At 44.9% G+C, this 24534-nt stretch overlaps 1 protein-coding gene across 4 annotated transcripts in view; it reads right to left on the bottom strand.

The window, feature by feature from the left end:
• Positions 1-587: 587 nt before the first annotated feature.
• The window catches only part of SRC (SRC proto-oncogene, non-receptor tyrosine kinase), a 104955-nt gene continuing 81008 nt past the window's right edge, over positions 588-24534 (bottom strand). For 2 of the 4 annotated variants that reach the window (XM_048496399.1, XM_048496400.1), the window contains 9 exons: positions 16308-16406; positions 13567-13670; positions 10636-10785; positions 10070-10225; positions 9409-9588; positions 8642-8718; positions 6453-6606; positions 5612-5743; positions 588-3740 (listed from right to left, as the gene is read on the bottom strand). In XM_048496399.1, the coding sequence (XP_048352356.1) occupies positions 3532-3740; positions 5612-5743; positions 6453-6606; positions 8642-8718; positions 9409-9588; positions 10070-10225; positions 10636-10785; positions 13567-13670; positions 16308-16406 (1261 nt within the window). In that variant the 3' untranslated portion in view covers positions 588-3531. Of the gene's footprint in view, positions 3741-5611; positions 5744-6452; positions 6607-8641; positions 8719-9408; positions 9589-10069; positions 10226-10635; positions 10786-13566; positions 13671-16307; positions 16407-18025; positions 18062-24534 lie in introns of all 4 variants that reach the window. The other 2 variants (XM_048496398.1, XM_048496401.1) reach the window with 2 other exon arrangements.

Here is a 24534-nt window from a genome sequence, read left to right as displayed (position 1 = left end):
TCAATACACGCCTAGGAATCCATAGGGGGTCAATAAACACCAGAGTCGATTATGAACTTTTCAAATAAATTTCAAATAAATACAATAAATTTAAATTACAACTTACTGATGCACAGCTGGCATGTAGCCCTGATTGGATGTTACACATTGCTTTACAAATAAAGAAATTTATTATTGATAATATTTATTTATTTAACATGCCTGGGGGCCAATGAGGGATCAAGGATTCCATGAAGGAGTTGATAATCTAAAAAGTTTGGGGGGCCCTGCCCTAAATCCATTGTTTTCAATGGCTTTAGACTGGGATCACTCTGCATGGAACCCACTGTTAAACACACCTTCTTTGTTTTGGGGCCAGCTAAGTATAAACTATATCTGTGGAAACTATTTTGGTTGGCTTCTTTCAAGCGGAAGAAGTGTGGCTATTTAGTGTGGCTAATTGAATGTTGGGTGCCAGTCAGAGTAACACTGGACCGTCCTACATGTATTTTTGGTGATAATCCCAGAGGGTCAAAATGGAGATGCCAAGAAGTGAAGTGTGACATGTGTGAAACACTTGAGGAAAAAAAAACCAGACAGAGAGTTGATTCCCAATGGTCCACATTTCACTTTACTGAGAATTTTTCTGCTCAAGATGCAGCTGTAACAGTATTGATTTTAAAACACCCCTTCAGCCTCACTTGATGGGCACACCCACTTCTTTCTGCAGAGCTGTCCCAGAGAACTACAGATGGCTCAGAGTCTGGATTCTCATGCCATTTCCTGGGGTGCATCTCAGGCCTTTCCCAGCATGCCCCACACCATCCCTCCATCTGCCCTCAGGGTCAAGACTCCCTGTTCTACACACTCTCATCTAACAAACAAGCTAACTGCACTTTCTGTTTTGCTCCTCTGCCTAGAAGAGAGTCAGCAAGCAAAGTCGTCACAACACCAGCTGCCTGGGGCTCCACAAACTGGTACCCAGATCTCCATCCTGCCACCATTTTCTTGCTCTTTTTCCTGCCAGAGGGGATGGTTTGGGGCATTTAAGAAATGAGCGATGCATTGCATATTCTAATGAAAGACAGATTGTGGCTTCTCGTTTCCTTTTTCACACAGGACAAGATTGGCTAAGGTTGATTTCTGCTGGGTATGCACAAGCTCGAAAGTAAGCAACAACCAGCTGCTTCGATGCCAGTGGCTGTTTGAACAGCTTCTGACACAGCAGGATGGATTCTGGCATGGAAAGTTCCTTCCTGCAGAATTCAAAGAAAACAAGGGACTGACAGAGAGAGGCCAGCAAATAAGGACTCTGAGGACCAAACTGCATGTTCCCTGCAACTGCATCTGACTTTTCAGTAAAGAAAAACCTGAAAGGGTGTGTGTGTGAGAGAGAGAGAGAGCTTAATCCTTTATCTTACAGATTTCTTCCAACTCTTGTATCCTAGATTACGGGTACTTATAACCCTTTCCCTTCACTACTTCTTCATGTGGAGTGAAAAGCAAGTTGGGAAGGATAATTTTGAATGGAAACACATCCATAAGGGAAAGGGTGAAGCAAATCATCTCCCCATCACCAGCCCCAGTTCCTCCACTGAAATTCTTAGCCTCAAAAGTTCCTTTTGTTTAAAAAAAAATTAGAGTGTCCAAGAAAAGAAGTATGCAGCTGTAGTCTGTAATGTGTGAAACACTGCTCTCCTTTCCTCTTGCTCACTACTTTGGCCAGAAGAGCTTCAAAGAGATGAGGGGGGGAAATCAATAACATTTGGTATGATTTGCATCCACTGGACAACAGAGACTAGACACTAGGTTTAAAAAAGAGAAAGTTTGATTTCTTCAAAAATTACACAGCGCAAGGAGCTTGTAGACTCTGAAATGTGCTTACTAGATAAGGAGCCTGGGATCAGCTTTTGATGTGAAACAGCTGATGGCAAATTCATCCCCAAGATGGCAAATGCCCAGAGAAGCCAGTCTAGGACTCCAGGCTTTGTAGAGCTCTATGGGTTTTATTCACTTCACTTTGCTGGAATCTACTACCCCATGTGGCACAACCATACGGACTAGTTGTGGGGAGGGTGGGAGGGAATGGGAGGCTGCAAATCAGCAGATAATCTGAGCACTGAATCATCTGAAAAGGTACATTATTTTATGGCTAAGACAACGAAACTCTGCATGGTCCCTTTACCCTGCTTGACCAGATTTGCATCCACTTCAATGATCTGGGCTTGCAGAACCGTTTGTTCAGCTGAGGTTTACCCAGCCACAGTACTATGCTCTTCTGAGGCACTGAGGAGCTTCTGACTGGGTGCCAAATGAGATGCATCCATGCGGGAAGGAGAAGATCCGCGAGCTTGGTGGGTTCTTCAAAGGATATGCAGAAGACGAGGATGGCCCAGGAGGGAAGTTAGCTACAAAAACCACCAAGGGATTGGCAGCAAGGAATGAGAAAGGAAAGAGGGACTGAGGATCCAGTAGCAGGCCTAAAAATAACTGGTCTTAACAGGCTCTCTTTATTGGATGGAAACACTAAACTGGAAGACAAGCCTGCAGTCCAAGATCTAAGCATCATCCTGAAGAATGAACACATCATCACCGGATCCACAAGCTTCAAAAATTCAAATTTTGGTCAAGCCAAGCGGGACCCTTCAAAAATTTCCTTTCATTCTTCAATAACTCCGCAGGAGGCAGAGACCCACCCAACCCAAAGCCTGCCAGTTCCCCAGACTAGCCCATCACAACCAACAAAACTTTCTACGTGCCTAACATCTGCCACTGCAGCCACGCCAAGGGAAGACCAAGGCTGACCGTGGCACAGCTGCCTAATCACAAATACATGGAAACATCAAGTGTCCGAACACAGGTAGGGTACAATTCACCCTGGCCTGACCCGGTCAATCCTAGTTCTGGGCTGAGGGGAGTGGTATGAAAAAGGGTGAAGGGGAAATTGTGCTGGTTTAGACAGAAAAGAGAATGGAAGCTATACAAATCCAAAAGGCATCATTCTATCACGTGGCTATTCCCATTAATCGCAGATGAGCCCAAAGCTCAGAAGTCACAGAGACTGCAAAGCAGCCTTTATCGCTGTCCGAGGCGGGGTAGTCATTGCTTCTGATTGTCCCAAAGTGTGGTCTTGGAGAGAGGACAAGCTGAAGAAAGTGGACGGGCCTGGGGAATGGGATCCCTGGTTTTCACTTGGCTTCCTAAATGCTGCATGTCCATTACGTCTCCCCCGGAAAGACTCTGCTTTTTCTTCAAAAACCCTGTCTGCTGCACCACAGCGAATTCCACAATGAGATGGAAAACTGTGACACTTGGTTTATCCGTGACCTGTCAATCAGGCCTTTATTGAACAAATACAGCACCCGGGGCTATTCTCAGTTAACGAAAGGCCTAGGACCATCTCTGAAAGGAAGGCCAAATTTCTTCCAAATGAAGACACAGCCCTGGTGGGTGCTCTGGAGACCTCCTGGTATGTCTTCTCAAAGTGTCTCCCAAAACACATGTGCCCAAGGAACAGGGCAACGTCTTTGGCACCAAATTCCACTCCTACATCTATAAGTTCTCGCCTGGCTGATACTGAGGCTCTGTGGATGTGAAATAGTCCTCCAAGAAAGCCTGTAGGTATTCAAAGGTAGGCCTTTCTTCAGGATCCTTTCTCCAACACTGGCACATCAGGTCATGCAAAGACTCTGGGCATTCCGGAGGGCAGGGCATTCGATAGCCACGCTCCACTTGGTCTAGCACTTCTCGGTTCACCATACCTATTGGTTTATCAGAGAGACAGACAGAAATCAATCACTAGCCCCGGTCAGTGTACGTAATGCACATAATAGGGTATTCAACTTCCTGGTGGGGTCTGGGGATCTCCTGGAATTACAACTGACCTCCAGACTACAGAGATCAATTTCACTGAAGAAAATAGAAGTTTGGAGATTGTGTTTTGTGACATTATATCCCATACACACACGTGCACACTCACACATATACACACATAAGTATGTATATCCTTGTCCTCCTCAGGCTCAAGGCCAAGATCTCCAGGAATTTCCAAATCCAAAGTTGGTAACCCTAAATATACCCATGACAACCATTGTGCTTCAGTAGCACTGTTCAGTCAAAATATACAGAGACAAGATGGGAGGAAAGCTCCAAATTTAGCTGAGCTGAGTGGTACGAAACAACCTAATAACTCAAGCCCTGTTAATTCAGCACAGTCCCCCTGTTGTGATTCAAGACAGCAATTTAAGAAGCTCTCCTCAAGCTCAGCGGAAAATCTGTGACCCGTTTTCTTTGTCTTGAAACAAAGTTTTCCCACTGCCAAAATACACAGCCAAAAACTTGCTGGGGGGAAGACTGCGCTTGACTCCTGGTCTAATAACCAGTGAAAAAGCCCCCTCTCTCTCGTGGCCCAGTTCCGTGCCATGTTCATAACACACAAAGATCTTGGCTGTGTTGATGGTTCAGATCACAGAGCTGATTCTTACGCCAGTGGCCCCCACTATGAAGATGGCCCAACAGGCCACCATGAGATCTAGACTGCCTACACTAATCAGTATAACCATAACAGCACTGATATGATGCAGAACTGGGGCCAGCAAAGCATTTTTTTAATGGCAACAGTTGGCAGAAGTGTTTAAAGGTCTGAAGGCAGATGGAGACCTGCAATTGCATTCGAACGATGGGAAATTCCTTTTTCAATACAATGAATGCCAGAGCCAATGTGGTGCAGCAGTTGGTGTGACAAACTAGGATCTGGGAGACCCTGTTCTGAATTCCCACTCTGCCACAGAAACTTGGTGAGTGACACTGGGCCTATCACATGTTCTCAACCCAGCTGACCTCACAGGATTGTTGTGAGGATAAAAATGGAAGAGCAAAGACTGATGTAAACCACTTGGGGTCCCCACTGGAGGGCATAAATGAAGTAAACTCCATATTCCAGCATGGAAGTTCTGAGCGTCTATGGATAATCCTGCACCTGCAGGAAAAATAAGATGTTGCATTTTTCCTTTCACAAGCTGTATGCTATTCCTATTTCTCTGAGATATCCCACATACTAAAGGTTATCTGGCATCTGTGAAAGCTCTGCTTTTTCTCACAATTGGGAGGCAGAGAGAAATGAGCGGGCACAATATTGTCATAATGAACAGCCACCTTGTGGTTAGGGCTAAGCTTTACTCTTGGGAGATAAAAACTGGCTGTTCATAAAACAAACTAATGACATAAACATCAGAAAGTGTTTCTTTGCTTTCTGTCCTTATCATGGCTTCTAATGAAAGCTTAGAGAAGGGCTGTCAGTTTTGAGAACTGTGGGAGTCCCTGAGCCTGTCCATAATGTAATATTCATTTTTATTGACCATTCGTTAGAAGCCTTTAAACCCTGCTCTTCCACGCTGAAAGAAAATCCCTATGGCAGATTACGTTAGATGTAAAGCAGCAGAAAGTGCAACCATATTGGCACAGTTTAAAAATGGGCAAGCTGCCAAGAAAAGCAAACTGCCATTTCCAAACACAAACAACAGAAGCACCAGCAACATTCAATACACAACAGTTACCAAATGGCAGTGAGCCAGACTTTCACAATCTGGCCACAATGTAAAAACTACTTGCTGAGCACAGGATGAAGACTTACCTGGATATGGCACCCGGCCCTTCGTGGCCAGTTCAGTCAGCAATATCCCAAAGGACCACACGTCTGACTTGATGGTGAACCGACCATAGAGAGCTGCTTCCGGGGCAGTCCACTTAATAGGGAACTTAGCACCTTTGCAGGACAGACAAAAATATACCCAGGCTCAAAGTTAACATCCCACATAGACCTTGGTACAAGCTGCAATATAGATACCAGTGAAATCTGCCACTGCTTTTGCATTACTTTCCAGTAAGGGGCAGAACTCTGAGCTGCCACAAAACAGCATATGCCACTTTGAGTTTCCATTGGAGAGAAAGGCAAAATATAAATGAAAAAACACATTAAGAAGAACAGCTTGGATTTATACCCCATCTTTCTCTCCTGTAAGGAGACTCAAGGTGACTTACAAACTTCTTTCCCTTCCCCTCCCCACAACAGACACCTTGTGAGGCAGGTGGGGCTGAGAGTCTTCCAAAGAACTGTGACTAGCCCAACATCACCCTGCATGCATGTGGGTGTGAGGAAACACATCTGGTTCACCAGATAAGCCTTGGCCACTCAGGTGGAGGAGTGGGAATCAAACCCGGTTCTCCAGATTAGAATACACCTGCTCTTAACCATGACACCAAAGCAAGCAAAGGGGAAGCAATGAAACACACAGCCATAAAACTGCAACCCTGAAATCGAATCAAACACATGCGCTTTTCAATTTGTCTTGACAAAACCCTCTTGCTTCATTCTGCATTGCTTATATTCTCCCTCTCCCCTTTCAGAAGTAGTAAATTTGTAGTTGGTTGTTTTCTTCAAACAAGTAATGCAGCATAGCATTAATCACCCATACCTTGCCTAGCTGTGTATTCGTTGTCCTCAATCAGTCGAGCCAATCCGAAGTCAGCCACTTTGCACACCAGGTTTTCACCTACAAGGATGTTGGCAGCCCGCAGATCTCGGTGAACATAGTTCATCCTCTCCACATACGCCATGCCAGATGCAATCTACAGCCATCCCAACACACAAAATAGCACTGAGAAACAGGGTCTTTTCCACGGTGGCGCAACACTTCAGGGATCCCATTTTGCCTAGTTGCTTGCCTGGCACCAGATCTGATGGACTTGCAGAGTTTGGTAAAAGCATATTTGTTCATCTGTGCATCTTGTTACACGGCTTAATTTATTATGTTGTTCCTTATTGTCTGTTTCATTGTTTTGCGTTTGGTCATTTAGTCAATTTACACTTTCTTCTTTTATTGATTCTGCTCTGGTTTCCACATTTGCTTTAATTTTATTGCTTTGCTGTCGTACATGGGATTCATGGATTGGTCTGCATTATAGTCAGTTTATGCTACTTTAAGAGTACTTCTGCTGTGGTTTGGAAGTTTAATATTTATTATATTTTAATTTGTCATGAGTTGCACCAAAAACTTTTGGACTGAGGAGAGAATAGCAAATGTTAATGTCATTACTGCCTTATCGGGACTTGCCTATGAGAGTTGCCAAAACAGGAAGGGCTATTCGGCTCACAGACCCACCCAGAATAGGCTTGCAACTTCACAAATGAAGACTGCAACCTAACTAACGAAGTTTTTGAGAAAAGAGAATGCTGTGGTCCAAACAGCATTGCAGTTTACTTGAAATGGTGACTCAAGGGAAAACTGTCAGCAGAGGGATAAAGAAAAGCTAAGAGCTTATGAATAAGCAGTGCCCTCAGCCAACATCATACCTTACGTAACTGCTGGAGTTGCATCATTGCCAGCTTCAGGCCAGCAATCAGCGGGAAACCTACTGGCATGGTGGGGAGTTTACCAACAACGTTGTGTCATCTTCAACGACACAACGGCATCATTTCCAGCACAACCTAAGGGACATCATCATGTAGGGGTGACACTTTAAAATTAAGCATAGAATGTTATGCGATGCAAGAGCATTACCCATATATGATCATGTCACTTCGGAGGTATGCCAGAAATGATGGCATTGCATCACCCTTCCATTTTCACCTAGCTGAGATGGCAAGGGGGAAGTGATGGCAAGGGGAAAGTGATGGCAGGGGGAAGTGGGCAGCTGGTGGGAGGGCTCTTGCAAATCTGGGAGACTTTGCAGCCCAAAGTGGGGTTGCTTTACCCTTCTGCAACTCAACAGACTCAGAAAAGAGAAGAAGAGTTTGGATGTATACCCCGCCTTTCTCTCCTGTAAGGAGTCCCAAAGCAACTGACAAACTCCTTCTCTTCCTCTCCCCACAACACCTTCTAAGGGAGGTGTGGCTGAGAGAGTTGTGAGCGAACTGAGACTAGCCCAAGGTCACCTGGCAGGCTTTGTGTGTAGGAGTGGGGAAACAAATCTGGTTCATCAGATAAGAGTCTGCCGCTCATGTGGAGGAGCAGGGAATCAAACCCAGTTCTCCAGATTAGGGTCTACCTCTCTTAACCACTACACCATGCTGGTTCTCAGAGCGGGAGAGAAAGACAGAGAGGGAATTTGTTAAGCAAACCTGGCCTGAGTTCAAACCACCACTATCAACAACATGTGCTGAAGCACTTCCAAAGCAATGAAAAAATAGAATCAGACCATATGTGCAGAATTTCATGGCACAGTTTTTCCAGCCATGCTTTTTTGGCCTATGAATGTGGCAGTGGCATGTCTGAACATTTCTACGATGAGGCAGGAACCCTTCCCAACCAAGAAATATGTTGGGAAGATGGGTTCCACGTTATCTTTTCCCCTTTTCTCCAGATTATCTTTGTCAAGGAGGCCTTTTTGAAGAGAAGTCTGAAGAGCAAAAGTCATATCAGCTCAGAACAGGGTTGCCAGTTCTAGCTTGGGAAATTCTCGGAGGTGGTAACTAAGGAGGGAGCTCAGCAGCAATGTGATGCCACAGCATCCTCCCTCCAAAGCAGCCGGTTCCTCCAAGGAATCTGACCTCTTCCATCTGGAGATCAACTACAATTCCAAGAGGACTCCAGGTTCTACTGGTAGACTGGCAACCGTGCCAGGTGTTGCCTGGCTCTGAAAGGCCGCAGCATGCCACACTCACCTGAGCTGCCATGTCCACCAGTTGGGGCAACCTCAGGTATTTGCCCATCTCACCTTTCAAGAAATCCAGGAGGCTCCCTACAGCAGGAGAAAACAGCGATCAGCAATTACAGTAGGAGAAAGCCCATCAAGCATTTTGCCTTGTGGTTTTTTACTTGGGAGAGGCTTGTAAGCTGGCCTGGGAGTTTTATACAAACAGGTGGGATGAACATGATCTTAAATCACATGGGAACACTTGTGGGAGTCTATGCCTCTGCAGAAATATGCTACTGTTTTCACGCCGCATAATTTGGGAAGAAGGAAGGACAATTCAGATGAAAGAAAGTATTTAAATGGGGTCATGCAACTGGTTTTTTTTTTAAAGTGTGGGAATCATCTGAAACAGGGAAACATCATCAAATTTTCTCATATTTCCTGATTTGGCTGTAATTCTTCACCCTAGAGAACAGTGGGCAGGAGAATGCTGGCACTGCATCCTAGATGTGGAGTAGTGAGCCAAAACAGCGACATGTTCTCTTCAGCACTCATTGAACACTGCAAGAACCCACTCAACCCATGTTTACATTGCATCTGTTTGGCTGTGTGAATTGAAACTGAAGTAATGCAAACTTGACATCATTGGTGTGCCATGTGCTGCTACCCTACCCACTCAGTATTTTCTATTCAATTTGCTTGGGAGAAGAGGAAGAAAGCAGCACAGCCCCTTTGGCTCACTCAAATGCCCAGCCCCTTTGGCTCACTGGTGGCCCTTCAGAGCCAACTGCGTACCTTTGCACATATATTCTGTCACAATATAGATGGGCTCCTCTGAAACCACCGCATACAGCTGCACTAGCTTCTCATGGCGGAGTTTCTTCATAACCTGAGCCTCTTGCAGAAATGCTTCTGGGGACATCGTCCCGGGCTTCAGAGTCTTGATGGCCACCCTAGTGGTACCATTCCAGGTGCCTGGAGACGAAACACAAGGAAATCAACGAGGCAGCCTCCTTGCTTAGAAGCACTGGATTCACAGGCCGTTTTGAACCAGATATGGTTTTCTCCAAAAAAAAAGAAAAGAAAATACTTTCAATATCAGACCTACAGCCCAGTCACACTACAACTTCAAATTTTTCCAGCTTTCATCAAGAAGCAACTGTAGTGCCTTGAGATGGTGCATTTGAGCAACATCCTGGAAATCTTCAATGTTGCACTGATGAAAGAGCCACTGGACCCTGTCTCCTTTTTTACTTGCATCATAAGATCAGGTTGCAAGTCAATGAATTCTACCAAGATGAGACGCTTCTTCTATCAGATGCAACAGCTACCAATTTTTCGTATCTCACCCTCCCAAAAGATACTGTCAGAAATTTACTTTCTTGCTGTGCAACTCTAGCAGCCACTCAGACCAGAAGATACATTCTTGGCTCAGGGACCTGCCAGGAATCCTTACCCATCCACACTTCTCCAAAACAGCCTTGCCCAAGCTTCACCTCTAACCGCAGCGACTCCCGAGGGATTTCCCAGGCATCCTTTGCCAGGCCTTGCGTCTGAGGCTTGCTGGTTGGACAGACATTGGTGAGACGGTGGCACAAGCCATCTGCATGCTCTGAGAAAGGAAAATGTACACAGATGAATAAGTTCCTGTGGAATATTTCTGAGCTCTTCCGACCCTTCTTTCTTTCTTAAGACCAGATTGGATCCCTCTTGAGTCTCTATTTCAGAAGGGTTTCGGATTCTCTGATCTACAGCTCTGTGCTGTGTTCCATCACGTTTTCTGGTTATGGTGTTCTGCAGCAATGACTTCTTCTATGGTGCACCTTGGTCCTCTTTACCATTCTGCTTATGGTTCAGTAACTAGGCAGACCATGGGCTCCCTGAGGCTAGGGGAAAATGATAGATCCCATTACCCTGTTTAATTTTGCCCCGTTCTCTTGCTGCCTCGAGAGCCTTCAGTAGAGCCTCTACATTCCAAGAAGTATCCTACGTAATTAGAAGCTACGTTGAAACAAGACTTACTAGAATAATAGGCCACCAGCTGCTGAAGACTGCTGAACTGTGTGCGTGAGGTGATGTAAAAGCCGCCATTGTCCAGCTTGCGGATCTTGTAGTGTTTGACATTGAGGCCCTTGGCGTTGTCGAAATCAGAGACGGAGAGGCAGTAGGCACCTGGCAAGGACAAACATACACAAGTCAGGACTTCTGCCTGCTTTCGACAACAAGACTGACCTTCTGATCTATGCATTATTTGCCCTGGGATGACTAGACCTTGTCAGATCTCAGAAAGTAAAAAAGGGTCAAGCTCTGGTTAGCACTCAGATGGGAAATCACCAAGGAAGACTGAGGTTGCTGTACAGAGGCAGATAATGACAAACCTCCTTTCTGCCTTTTGCCTCAAAAACCTCACGGGGGTTGCCATGTCAGTTGCAACTTGATGGCACCTTCCACCCCCATGCATTCTTTAGAGGTTTGCAAAAAATATTCACAGCACTGTCAAGTTTTGACGCTCAAGGAACAAAGCTGTCCAAGGGGGGAAGCACATGGACCCAGTCTTTGTTTTAGATAGACATCAGGCTGTCTTGTAAGACAGGAGAACAGAGAGAAAACTGGTACATAAAGATCTATTGATGCATAGTTTCCTCGTGGCACTTTAGAATCTGGAAACACTGAATTGTTTTCAAGCAACCCTCTTGTGGTCGAATGCCTTGATGCCACGTCAATGAAAGACAGCTGCAGTCAGCAGGATGGCAGTTTCACAGAGGGATCAAGACTGGGGGGGAACACGCAGAGCAAATTACCTCTGAAGAACAAAAGCAGACGGCCAAGCCAGGTCTGTCTAATTATGGCCCGTAGCTAGATCAGCCTCCGCTGTGATCCTGTCAGACCTTGCAAACTAATTTGTAGGGGGTTGATACAGAGAGCAGAGGTAGATGTTCTCCTTAGGTGGGGGACAGAGACTGTGAGGAAAAACTATAGGAAAATGTGGGTTTCCCCCCCTTCTCTGCTAACTCAGTGCTCCAATTATATAGATTGGGGAAAATTCTGTTAACTTGTCTCAAGTGTCAGTTTCTGAACATTACACAGAAACCTGGCTTATTAGTCAGGTTTTTTCAAAAACAAAGGAATACAGCACTTGGAAATGGCTTTTCGAAACAGCTCCCTTCTCCAGTTTTCCTACATGCTGTGAGAACCCGGCGACAAAGGAAAGTACAACCAACTACAAAAAATTATTTGCTAAAAGTAGCTGTCTACAAGATGTAGACAATGCACATAATGTGTAAAGGGAAAAAATGCTGATTTCTATTTGGCTTGGTTTGTGGCTGAGCAGTGCCCTCCTACTCAGCTCTGCAGGAAATCGCAGCTGATGGGGCAAAACTCAGTGGTCACCTGGTGGTGCAAACTGCTGCAATGCTGCCAAAAAGCAACTGCTGAAAATGTACTAGTGTAGTATGAGATATGGGGCAGCAGACTGGCCACAGTTTTCATGGAGGAACATAGAAAGAATTCCCAAATTCAAAATTGTGGGATTGCATGCTCTACAAAGGCAATCTGTCCTTGCAATTGGAGTGTGCTGAAAGTATCCTAGATTTAACCTACTCCCGTAATACCACGCACACACTCAAACTCCATAATACTGCTCCCATCAGTGCAACAGCCATTCCTGGCAGCCCAGAAAGGAGGGAACGACAGAGTTCCTTGTTGCCATTGGTTACCCAGCTATTCCCAGCTCACTGACCCAATTTCAGCACCATTGTCTTGCAAAGAGGACAGCCACAAGATTGGAGACTCTCTGTTTACATTGGATATTTTCATCCTATCCCAGCTCTCCACCAATTGAATCAAATGTATAGGGGATCACCTGATTGACAGCCACAGATAAAATTCATGCATAAGACAGGGCTGAGGAGAGGACTATGAACATGACACGCGGGGCTTCGGTTTGAAAAAGTTAAGGATATTGAATCTTAATAAAGGAAGCTAAAGGCACTGAATAAGCTCCAGGACTCCAAACTATCAATGCACTACCTGAATTTCAAACGAGTTGGAATATTGTTTGTCAATTAATAGGTCTGATTTAGCACCCTGATAGCATATGAAACTGAGTTTCAGTCACTGTCAAGCACTGCTTTTTACTACTTTAGGCAAGTACCTTAAGACGGGAACCACACAACAGCTTAAGCTAGCAATTAGAACATGTGTGAACTTGGTCCAAGTCAGAACTCAGTGGCACCTTTAAGACCAACAAAGTTTTATTCTTGGTATAAGCTTTCACCACTGGACGCAAACTTTTCTCTGCTGCTTCAGACTAACGTGGCTACTCATCTGCATCTTGCTCGAAGTCATTTTGGATGAGGGGGAAAGATTCCTCTATGACAGTGATTTGCAAATTATGTGCCCTAAGAAAATTAATTAATTGAGTTCCTCCTATAAGTTTTCACCCACAGGGAAACTTGGCTTTAGCACTGCCACATAGTTTACTGTTCTGGTCCCTTTCATTTCCAACCAGCATATAACGAGGAGAGCTAATTCTGCCCTTTCTTTTCTTAAAGCACATATGAATCATCCTGTCAGTCCCAACAAAGAAGAGTTTTACACCCACCTTCAGAGGAGGTTCCCTTTTGTATCTCTGCATGCATTATGACTCTGGGCTTGCTTTTTTCCAATCACAACACAGACTCAGAACAGTTATTTATTTCAGACACATAGTGTATGGGCTCCTCTGAGGGAGGATGGATTCTCTAAGAACCCATTTTTTTAAGAACAAGTGAAGTGTATCTCCAATTATAATTCAGAATGGTGCCTCTCAGCTTACTAAAGTTTGGAAACAGAGTTCTGGAAGCTCTGAGAATTTATATTCACCTAATATCAGAGGACACGGGCTCAAAATACCAGCTTGTAGGCTGTGCCCTTTCCAGTGATACTTATTTTTCTCCCGCAAATGGCCATTACCTTTTGTTGTCTCACTCTCTCTGGCCAGGAAGGTCCCTCGGGGATTCTCAGGATTGAGTAGTAGCCGTTCAGACTCTCGGCGGGTGATCTTGCCGAAATACCATCTGCAACAGCAGAATACAGATGAGCACAGAAAGACCTCATGACCAAGTTAGCCTGCCCAAGTTCCTTCAGTCATTGCTAGATTTTTTTTTTAAAAAAAGGAAGAATCTACACATACAACACACATACACTTTTCAAGTGTTGAGCCTAGCTCCCCTCCCTCCTTTTGTGGAGAGGATGAACAAGGGCACCCTTAACTGGTGCAGCGCACAAAAGAGAAAAAAATTATGCTGCCAAGAGAACTGTTTAGATTTTTGGTGCACAAGGTTAGGGCTAAATTGGGAGAGGAATAACTATATTCTGAGGAAAATCATGGGACGCTATGGTCTCAGGAAGCAGATGGGAATAATGCACTCTGAATGTCCTTAAAAAGCTGGCACTTTTGAGAAGCGAGAACCCTTCTTTTCTCTGACCTGTTAGCTTTCTATGTGCAAGGAGTGTCTGAAACATATGCTCTTGTCAACGGTTTCTGAGGTGGTACTGGCCTATCCGGACTGTACCGACATGCTTTTTTCTCCTGAATGTCGGAACTGAAATTCTGAGCCCTGGTACTCTAGAAAAGAAAGGCCTGAAGTAGTGTAAGCAGTCATTTTGGAGATCCAAAAATAATAGTACTTGTGAACTAGAAATAATAATTCAGCTACCCTGAAATGAATACACACATGATGTCTTGTTGAAGGCTTTCATGGCCGAATTCAACTGGTTGTAGAGGGTTTTCCGGGCTGTGTGGCCGTGGTCTGGTGGATCTTGGTCCTAACGTTTCGCCTGCATCTGTGGCTGGCATCTTCAGAGGTGTATCACAGACTTCCCTCTGTGATACACCTCTGAAGATGCCAGCCACAGATGCAGGTGAAACATTAGGACCAAGATCCACCAGACCACAGCCACACAGCCTGCAAAAACCACCAGAACAAATACACACACATTTTGTCTGTCAAATTGGACAACAGAAAGTATACACCACACTGCATAATTTATGGAATTAATTGCCACAAGAGGCAAGGGAACATCAAATTTAGCAGATCTTGGCAGGGGATACTGAATTTCCTTTAGTCTGTGGCTCTCATGAGAAATCCAGACTGAAGCAAATTCAGGGGTTACAGGAAAACTTCTGTTGCTGGAGGAACAGGGGGGAAGGGGAGGGCTGTCGGTTGAGTATTCTGTCCTTGCTGTTTTTCTACAGGAGCCTGAACATCCCCAGCCTTTTGTATATGTTGTTTCCTACAAGATATATGTGTGAGAAAACTGCTGATATAAAAGAGCCCATTTACAGACATTTCTTCCAGTTGTAAACATTAGGTTTTATGACTGGGGGGCGGAGAGGGGGAGATATTTATCCACAGAGGAGTCTAGCTTGCTCTCCTACAAAAGTTTTACTGTAGTAAAAACGTTTACAAGCAGACAGACACTTTTCAAAACTGCCTGTAATCCAAAGATTGTAAAAAGAAAAAGAGACCACCAAGCGTGGAGCCGTTTTGAGACCTTCGGCATTTTTTCCTGGACGGTGCACAAACAGTTAGGGGGTGCTGCTGGATCCTGAATGAGACCTTCCGAGGCATGCAGGCATCACAATGCAAACCGGCAAACACACAAATGTGTTCAGCCTTTGCTTTCTCGCATATCAAGGGGTAACTTGCACGCGTGAAACTTGCATTTGTCCATGAATCTCACCAAGCAGTCACAATAGAAAGAGCGGTCATATTCTCACGCCCAAGCGCATTAAAGTCTAAGCTAGTAAAGATGCCAGTCATGAAAGCAGTATATCAAGGCCAGTTACAAAAGGAAGTATGTGTGATTCTGCATACCTAAAGTAAACACTACTTTCCTCCTTCAACTCTACCCATAAGGCATTTTTTTTGGAGGGGGTGGTGGTGGAATAGGTAAACTGAAGTCTGCACCCACAGGGTAATCAAGCAGGAAAGGGGGGACTTCACAGTCCCAGGAGCAGAAGGGGGGGGCATTTTGGGCTGCAGTGGGAAAGGGAAGGTGAGAGAGTCACATTCCATGAGCAGTAATCATGTCCATCTGTGGAAATGCTCTGGTGGATTCAAGCCAGTGAACACTAAAACTGCCTAACACTGAAGGAGGCCCTTGGACCATCAAGGTCAGTATTGTCCATTCAGACTGGCAGCAGATCTCCAGGGTGTTTCAAAGCACCTACCATCTGATCCATGAACTAGAGATGTCAAGGATCAAACTGAGCCACAGACCCTCCTCTTAAATGGTTTGTGCTCTGACCAGGTTGCTGATCCCTTTCTCCGCATGCACCTCCTCCTGTCACCTGCCCATGTGCCATTCCTGGCCCATTATCTTGCAAATTCTCCACCGCCCATTCTTCCCACTTCCCTGCTTGAAGGGGAAAGTGCACAGTGATAGAATTCCTGAGAATCACAGCAGCTGCTCAGCACGGGTGGTGTCCGGGAAAGGGCATAAATGTGGCACAGTCAGTGTGTGGGGAGGGGCCTGTGTGTGCGTGTGTGTGGATGGAAAGGGAGGCATGAGGAGGACTTGTAGGGGGTCATAAGGGGTGGGGGGAAGGACCCTTTAAAACTTGCAGCTGGCACTGCTGGTAGTGTTGACTGGAAGGTCTGACAGAACCATAGCACTGCTCTTTTAACTGTCTAAAAGGTTTCAATTACTCTTCAGCCTGGATGGAGTCTGAGGGTGCGACATAGTTACTGGGGATGTAGCCTTTCTGACCAGTAGTGAGGGAATGAGCCAGCCACCAATCTCCTTCCCTGGAAAACACAAAAGAGAATAGTCACTGTTACATGTGTGTCTGTGAAATCAAGGCACATCAAAACGTCAGCTTCCCATCCCGACCCACTGGTAATCCCAGTTTCTCTCACTGACCCAGCTTTTCGTGCCCCTGTTGTTTGGACCAGGGATGATCAGAATATATTCTTGGGGTCCTCTCAGTTCTCCAGGCACCAGACCAGGGGCTGGAACTTCCTCAAGGAGGGTACATGACTATAATGCTTTCACATACACTTAATAAAGCATTTCGATCTACTTACAATGCACTTTAGTGATTGTTTGCGAGTGGATTTTGCCATTTCACACAGTAAAATCCATTTGTGAAGTGGACTGAAAGTGTGTTATTCCGTGTGTGCGGAAGCACTAGAAACACTGGCATCAGGTGGCAACACACATGCAATTGTTTGTTAGGAGGTCATCCATAGCTACCCCTCCTGCAAGATTCATTACCCCCATCCCAAGGCAGTTCAGTAATACCTATCTACATGTCAGCATATTACAGCAACATTATAATATTCATAGTAATTACACACACACCATTAGTTTCTTACAAAATCTAACTAGTAATAATATTTTTACCTGCACCTTTATTTATATTTAGTAGGGAACTGGGGCACATAAAAGTTTGCATCAATTATGTATTTATTATATTTTTATCCCGCCTTTCTGCCAAGGAGTTCAAGGTTCATGGTTCTTCCCTCTGTTTTTTTATCCTCACAACAACCCTGTGAGGTAGGTTAGCCGGAGACAGATTCACAGTCACCTAGTGTTGGTGTATGCAAGTTTCAGTTCTTCAGTCATGAAAGAGTTAAGATGCTGTTTGTGAGTAAACAGATAGCTAGATTGCATATACCCAATAGGATATCAAGTAGCATAGTTTTTTTTTCTGAAAGTTAAGAGTTAACTGCATTAATGTGGTAATCTCCTGATTGTTATAGGTTAATCAATATATCGCTATATAGGATGTGTAACAAGTCACATATGCATCCTCAGAGGAAGTTGTAAAACTAACTTCCTTCCTTTGTTCGGCAGTCAGTCACATTTTTCACAACACAGAAGCAAGAGGTAGCTCAGCTTAGAAAGGATGTCTTATTGTTTTCTATCCATATACTCTTTGCTGCCTATTTTCTTAGTAAACTTCAACATAAGCTAACCAGCAGCGTCTGGGATTATTTACTCTGCTAAACAATTTTTACCCAACACCCTCATGATCGAATAGCACATTTGCTTGTAGGGCTTGGTCCTGATCCACAGGCCACCAAGTTGGTCTTGACAAAAAGAGGAAAATCCCAATAAAATTTTAAACCTCCAAATCAAATAATTTTACAGTAGGCTGATGCACGGCTAATATAGTCTTTTCCAACCAAAGAAGACAGGTTTCTTAGCAGGGAGTTCGAATGGCCTGTGACTATCAGATATGCTGGTAATGAGGACCAACCCCAGCAAATAAGGTGGTCCCCATAGCAACTGAGCTGTGTCATTACCAGAGATTTCTCAGCTGGCACCTTATTAGTATGGTTAAATGACAAATAACAGAAGATCCTTTTAAATAAGGAATTTCCTTATTTAAAAAGGCATGTCAAGTACCCATTGAAAATACCTTTGGAGCCCTTTGAATCTGAACCAGATCTGACTGCTGTATGAAGCATTGGGAATCCAAGAAAGCATGGGTGGAAAGGAGTGGGGGGTGGGGAGGAAACAGGCATATAAACAAGAAAGAAAAAATGTGATAGTAAAAAGAAATAGCATATACCCAAAGTATGCAACAGTGTCAAAGCAACACTAGGAACTAAATATTAAAGTGTACACAGGCAGCCGAGGGTGGGAGTGGAGTGTGATCTGGTGAAATTATATCCTGAAAAAGATACCAACATGCTACTTTTGAAGTCTGTGGAAGAAATGCTACTGAATGAAGTAAGCTGCAAAGAATGGGCAAGGCACTGTATTTTACCGAACCATCTTCTGTTGATGGATCTTACGCAGCTTTCAAGGCAGCACAGAATTCTTCATCAAGAAGAATGTGGAAGAAAGAAAAACATCAGAGACTTATTTCAGGACTAGCTTTGGTCCCTACAGATGGAGTTAAATATAATGGACCAATCTCTTAGCAGTAGTTAGGAGGCAAGGAGCTAGCCTTGGTAACTTCTTTTTGGTGCAAATCCTCCCTCTAATCTTATTGAAGGTTTTAAACTAACCAATTTTTCTCACATAACAGACTTGAATCTGGGGTTACCAGCCTCCAAGAGCTTTCCTGAAATTCCAAGTAACTTCTGAACTACACAGATCAGTTCTTTGGAGGAAATAGGAGCTTCAGAGAATAGAGAAACAAATGTCCCAGAGCAGTGAGACCGAGTGCCTAAATTGCAACCCAAAACCCTCTTATTTATCACAAAGTGCCAACACGGCAATTTAACCTGAATACTGAGGTTTCAGTTTAGGAAAAACGGTTGGCTCTGAGGCGTAAGTTACTCGGGAGTAAATTTGGTGGTAGTCAGTGGCTTTGCTTTGAAGCAACCGTGCAACTCTTCCAACAGGTGAATCACGACCCTAGGATGGTTTACTCAGAAGCAAGCCCCATTGCCAGCACCTGAGCTTACTGCCAGGTAAAGGATCGCACTGTAATTCTTCACATGAAAATCAGTCGGGTGTAACAGTGCTTAACAGGTTTGCCTACACTGCTTCCCCAAAACTAGGTCTTAGATTTAATGCTAAGAATCGAGCCCAGCGGCCCAGGCCAGCCTAGATGTGTGTGAGGGTGGGTGGGAGCGAATGTTTGCGCATGCCCACAGAGAGGGCACTGAGTGCCACCTCTGGCAACCATGTCATAGGTTCACCACCACTGTCCCAGAGGAACGCCACATCATCATTGAGCTCCCTCTTCTCCCCAACCTCTGCCCCCTCCCACACTGCCCTAAATGCCCTGGAATTTTCCAACTCAGTACTGTCAACTCTATGAGTTGAAGCTCACCTCTGAAGTTTGCTAGTAAACCATTAGGGAACATGACTCGTCATAACCACAACAAGACAGGCAAGGGAGGGACAGCAAGCATAAATCTATAATCTATATCATGACTTTAAAACATAATTAGTGAGATTGGGTCCAGGATGTCTGCACCATACAGAAGCTGCCTGATGTTGCAGAGGTATTCCATGCAAGGAAAGGATAAAGAACAGGTTGTAAGAAAGAGCATCTTTTGTTGACTTGGTATTACTTCCCCCACCCTGCAATTTAGCAGAGCACGAAATGCCTACCCCAAATCAAACTGACTTTCAACAGCAGGAAGAGCAGATTCTTGAAAAGAAGTTGAAGCTGGCTGGACTAGACAGAGAGGACAGTCAGCCTGTATTGCAGCCAACCTTTGCGCTCTACTGGGGGGAATATCAAATTTTCTCCACTAGAAGATGAGGCACTAAGGAACAAACACACATGGAGCTTTTATGCACGTCTTCTTTGTTCTGCGCATACGCTCCCTTCAGGTTTGATTCTCAGTTACGCGCACATTTTCCCCTCTTCGGCAGTCACACCACCCTCAGATCAGAAATCCCTGCAGTTTTTGAAATCTTTTAAAGTGCTTTTTGTCCTCTGCAGAGCAAAGGAGATCAGCACGCATCAAGCTTTCTTCAGGTTTTCTCACTCCTTTCCGCCTCCCCCCACCCTCCTTCCTCCCACTCTTCAGGTCAGAACGATCAGAAGTGCTTCCTTTTAAAAAAAATTTAAGTGAAGGATCCTGTGAAACCCTGTAACACTAGACCAAAAGTGGCAAAAAGAGAGAGAGAGAGAGAGAGGCAGATTGCACAGAAACAATAAGGAAGTGTGGGAGGGCAAAATGGCGGATCAGTTCGGCTAGGGATACTTTGCCAGAACAGAATCCCTGTGTAAACAAAAAACCGCAGGAAAACCCCACTGTGAGGCAAACAGTCGTGGGGAAAGTAGTACCTGCATAAGTGGCCATGGTGAAAATCTTAATGGTTGGCCACGCTTTCAAGGAAAAAAGGATAACAGCAATGCCAAGGCAGGAGTTCAATGTACCAAACATACCCCACCCCACCCCAAAAGCAGGTAAGAACCCCCAGCATTTGCAAGCAGCTTTCAGTGACATCCTGGGCAAAGCCGTGGTCCTGCAGATTTGAATATATCCAAGGGCAAAATGGGTCAGAGGTGAAGAATGCAGCCAGGACTCCCCCAGGCACATTCTCTCCCCCCCCCACCCCCACCCCCGCTCTGCTTGAATAAGCCCAGAAGCACTAGCAGAATGTCCAGGTGCCTTGGAATGCCTTTATCTTGCAAAACCAGGGCATGCTGTGCTGCTAGGGAGGAGGAGGCAGCGGGTGGTAAATAGATGTCTCACTCTCTTTATATGCTTGGAAACAGAATGGCTGACATCTCAAGCCAAGTTCCATTATTTCCCACAAATACAAACTTTTACTGACTTGTGCTGGGAAAAAAGCGGGGGGGAGGACTTAAACTCCTTTCAGTCTTCACAAACAGGACAGGCACAAATCCAGCTATTGGTTTCTGAGGATCCCAGTTTAATCCATGATGGGTAGCAGTGTTGGTCTCTTTGTGTGTGCAATTTTGCCATCAAGTCACAGCTGATTTATGGCAACCATGTAGGGGTTTCAAGGCTAGAGACATTCCGAGGTGATTGGCCATTGCCTGCCTCTGTAGGCTGAGATAGATCTGAGAGAACTGTGACTGGCCCAAGCAGATTCAGCAGGCTTCATGTGGAGGATCAAACCCAGTTCTCCAGATTAGAGTCTGCCATACTTAACCACTACTCCATACTGACTCTCCAGTCTCTAGTGGTAGAATAAAACAGGAGTCCAGTGACACTTAGAAATCTAACAAAATTCCAACTATAACTTTTTGCGAAACAGAACACAGGAGTGTAAATACCTCAGTCCTTTTCTATAATACAATAGAAAGGTGCGGGTTGAGAAGGGAAATTATGAAGAGAGGCCAGTTCAAGACAAGACCCCCCCCCCTCCTGTTGGTCTGATGGATTTACATTCCAGTGCATCTGATTAAATGAGCTCTGTCTCAAGCAAGCTTAAACTGGAATACATTTTGATATACCTTCAAGGTGCAACTGGACTTCTATTTTCAGACCTGGGTTTATACACAAGCTGAGAGCTACAATTTGTGCCTCAAATTATGAGGGGCATTTAAAAACAGAAAAATAAATATTAAAAACGTTTGAATTTCCCTTTTGGGAGGCCCTATTGGGGCTTCAGTATGTCTTAATCCAGCCCTGCCTGCTTTATTCATGACTACAGACAAATCCCTATTTGTCCAGACACCCACATTTGGACAACACAACAAAACTAGGAAGTCTCCAGTCCCCCTGCTATGCATAATGAGAGAAGGGAGGGATTGTGCGAGCCCCGTCACCAACCAGATCCGTGTCTCTTCTAAACAAATAGCCGCCTGTTTTGGTATATCTGAATGCAGTCAAAGTCTCTCATTATTCTGGAACGAGGCAGGTGTGCAGACAGCCATTTAATAACAGACCATCTTTTGTCAAAGGCACCTTTTCTTAAAAGTTTTATGATGCATGAAACGAATGAAAGAGGCACAACTTCTAAACTTGGGAACATCGTTCTGCCTTATATTGGGTGGGTTGGTTCCCCTAGGTCTGTTGTGCTAGTGGTGACGATTTCCTCCGGTGTAAGGAGTCTTTTCCCTGATGCAAGAGGCCTGAGTCACGGGAATGGTCTTGGGACTGGAGAAAAGTGCAACCACTAGCAGAATGAATCCACCAGGGGCGTACTGCCCACGGGGGCATATGGGGTCAAATATCTCCAGTCTGCGGCAATTTAGTCACACGAGGGGTGGAAAACTGCCCCCCACACCCTCCTCCTTCCCCCTGGGTCTGTACACTGACTTCAAGACCTGGTGCAAAAAAAATTGTTTGGTCATGGTAGTGGAGGGCGGCTGCCCATACAGGAGTGGGGGGCGGAAAACTCAGCTTTCGGATGGGGCTGCATTTTCCCTAGATATGCCTCTGGATCAAACCAACTGGTTCAGAAACCTGATCCAACTAACTCAGCGCCTTCTCTAACTGGAAATGGCTCTCCAAGGTATCTAGCAGAAACTTTTCCTATTCCTGTTAAGGGGGGGATGCCAGAAATTGAACTCAGGACCTTTGCCCTGCTCAGCACACATAGCAACATTGAGCTATGGTCTGCCTAGTTCAGCTTCTGGCTGCTGATCATCCAAACACACTCCCGAGAGATACCTCTGAATAGCCACAAATGACACAGGCAAAAATGACTTTGGGGATTTTCATCCGACTCAGTTTCAGAATGTGTGTTACTATTAGATAAGGAACACAAGGACAGAATATCTGAAAAGTTCACCACCAGCCTCTACCCCCCACCTTCCAAACCAGAGCCTCATAACTAGAAAAAGGACAGAGGTGTTGGGGTTGTGAAATCCACCAGATGCATACACTGTTTCTGGAACAAATGCAGTCTTGGCACCTGAATTCGCATGCTTATTGAAAACCAAGCCAAAAGATGCATTTGCTTACATTTCACAGTGAAAGTTTCAGCCCCTCCTCCAAATTGCTTATTTGATAAGTGATCATTGCCTCGAACAAACAAATTTGCAAGATGGTGATAGAGATGAACAAAGAGATTCCCACCACACATTAATGCCAACTGCAAATTATGGATGTGCACCAAAGATTTCTTCCTTTCCAGTTTGCTTTTGTTTTAATTGGGATGAAATTCTTCAAGATTTTACTACTCGGCCAGACAATTTCCCTTGCCAAATTCAAAACCGATAGGAAAAAGAGTCCTTGTTTTGTAGGCAATTAAAATTTTCACCTGCAGAGGAGGCAGAGGCAGATATTTGGCAATCCAAGAGAGCAAGTAGTGAGGAGCACAAACAATTTTTAATTTTTATGAGTCCACTCATTCATGTCCTAAGCAGAAGATGAGAATGGTCTGTTTCAAAATACAAACAAAACCATTCAGACACAGGGAAATTAAACCTGCCATCTCCTTCCACACCATACTAAGTAAAGGATTTTTCTCTCGGGCTGAGACCAAAATAGTCTCCCTGTCCTATTAAGATGGTCTGACAGATGCTGGTTGCCATCTGGGGAGAGGGCAAGAGAGCCATTAGCCTCAACACTTCCCCTTGCTCCAAAATCTGCAGAGTTATCTGGCTCTGCACAAACAAAACATTTACCCCATGCTTACAAGACGCAGCAGCAGCAGGCGGACCCAGCAAGCTGCTTACATCAAATCAAAACATCTTACCCAAAGCAGCAATGTAACCACTGCTTTGGAAAAAAACCCCAGACCTATTAGCACAATCCCCTTCGGTGCAAAACCTGTGCATAATTCTGCTGACGGGCAGGTGTCCTTATCTATAGGACTTCTTGAACTCTGAACAGCTAAGTTCCAGAATAATGGCCAGATCTGAGGATTTCAGACTCTTACGAACTGTCATGAATTTTTCAATTTGGATTAGTTACAACCATTATATGGCATTTGGGGGTTTGGAAGCTTAGCACATTTCAACAGCAGTTTAACTCACTTTTTTGCGTGAGCCACATTTTACCCTTACTGAGGGATTGTAGACAATGAAAAGACAGGGGAGATGGCTAGAATGATGGCTGAGACCCAGGAAAGACACAGGCTAGAGTTCAGTTGAAAGCCTACTTGGTGGCGACGATGGCGGCAAAGAAGCAGTACTCTTCTCTCACCGCTGCATTGGTGTACACCTGCAGATCTCCTCTGGCCAGTCAGAGGTCTATCTGGTTCTGGTCAGCAGGATACGGACTGCTCTGCAGCCAACTGTGATCATCTTCCTAAGCACTTTTCAAATAAAATCCCTTGCATCCCTTCCAACTTGGACTCTACATTGACAGCAATGGATTGGATGGTCTTAGGGTACCAGTCTGTTCAGTGGGATGATCAATTGCTGAATCTGAGAATGGGGATTTGTAGATGACTGGGCCCTACAGCCTGCTTGTGTGACCCTTTCCTGGCTGCTTAAATCAAGAGGGAAAGGGTGGGGGGCTGGCAGACTGGGTCCAGGAGACAGTAAATACCTCCCTTAGAGGTAGGTTGGTTGCTCCTGCCTTGAAGCAGGCA

The sequence above is a fragment of the Sphaerodactylus townsendi genome, linkage group LG05 (assembly GCF_021028975.2).
Source record: "Sphaerodactylus townsendi isolate TG3544 linkage group LG05, MPM_Stown_v2.3, whole genome shotgun sequence".
Lineage (NCBI taxonomy): Eukaryota > Metazoa > Chordata > Lepidosauria > Squamata > Sphaerodactylidae > Sphaerodactylus > Sphaerodactylus townsendi.
The sequence above is the reverse complement of the archived record's forward strand: the minus strand, read 5'-3'. Positions and strand labels throughout refer to the sequence as shown.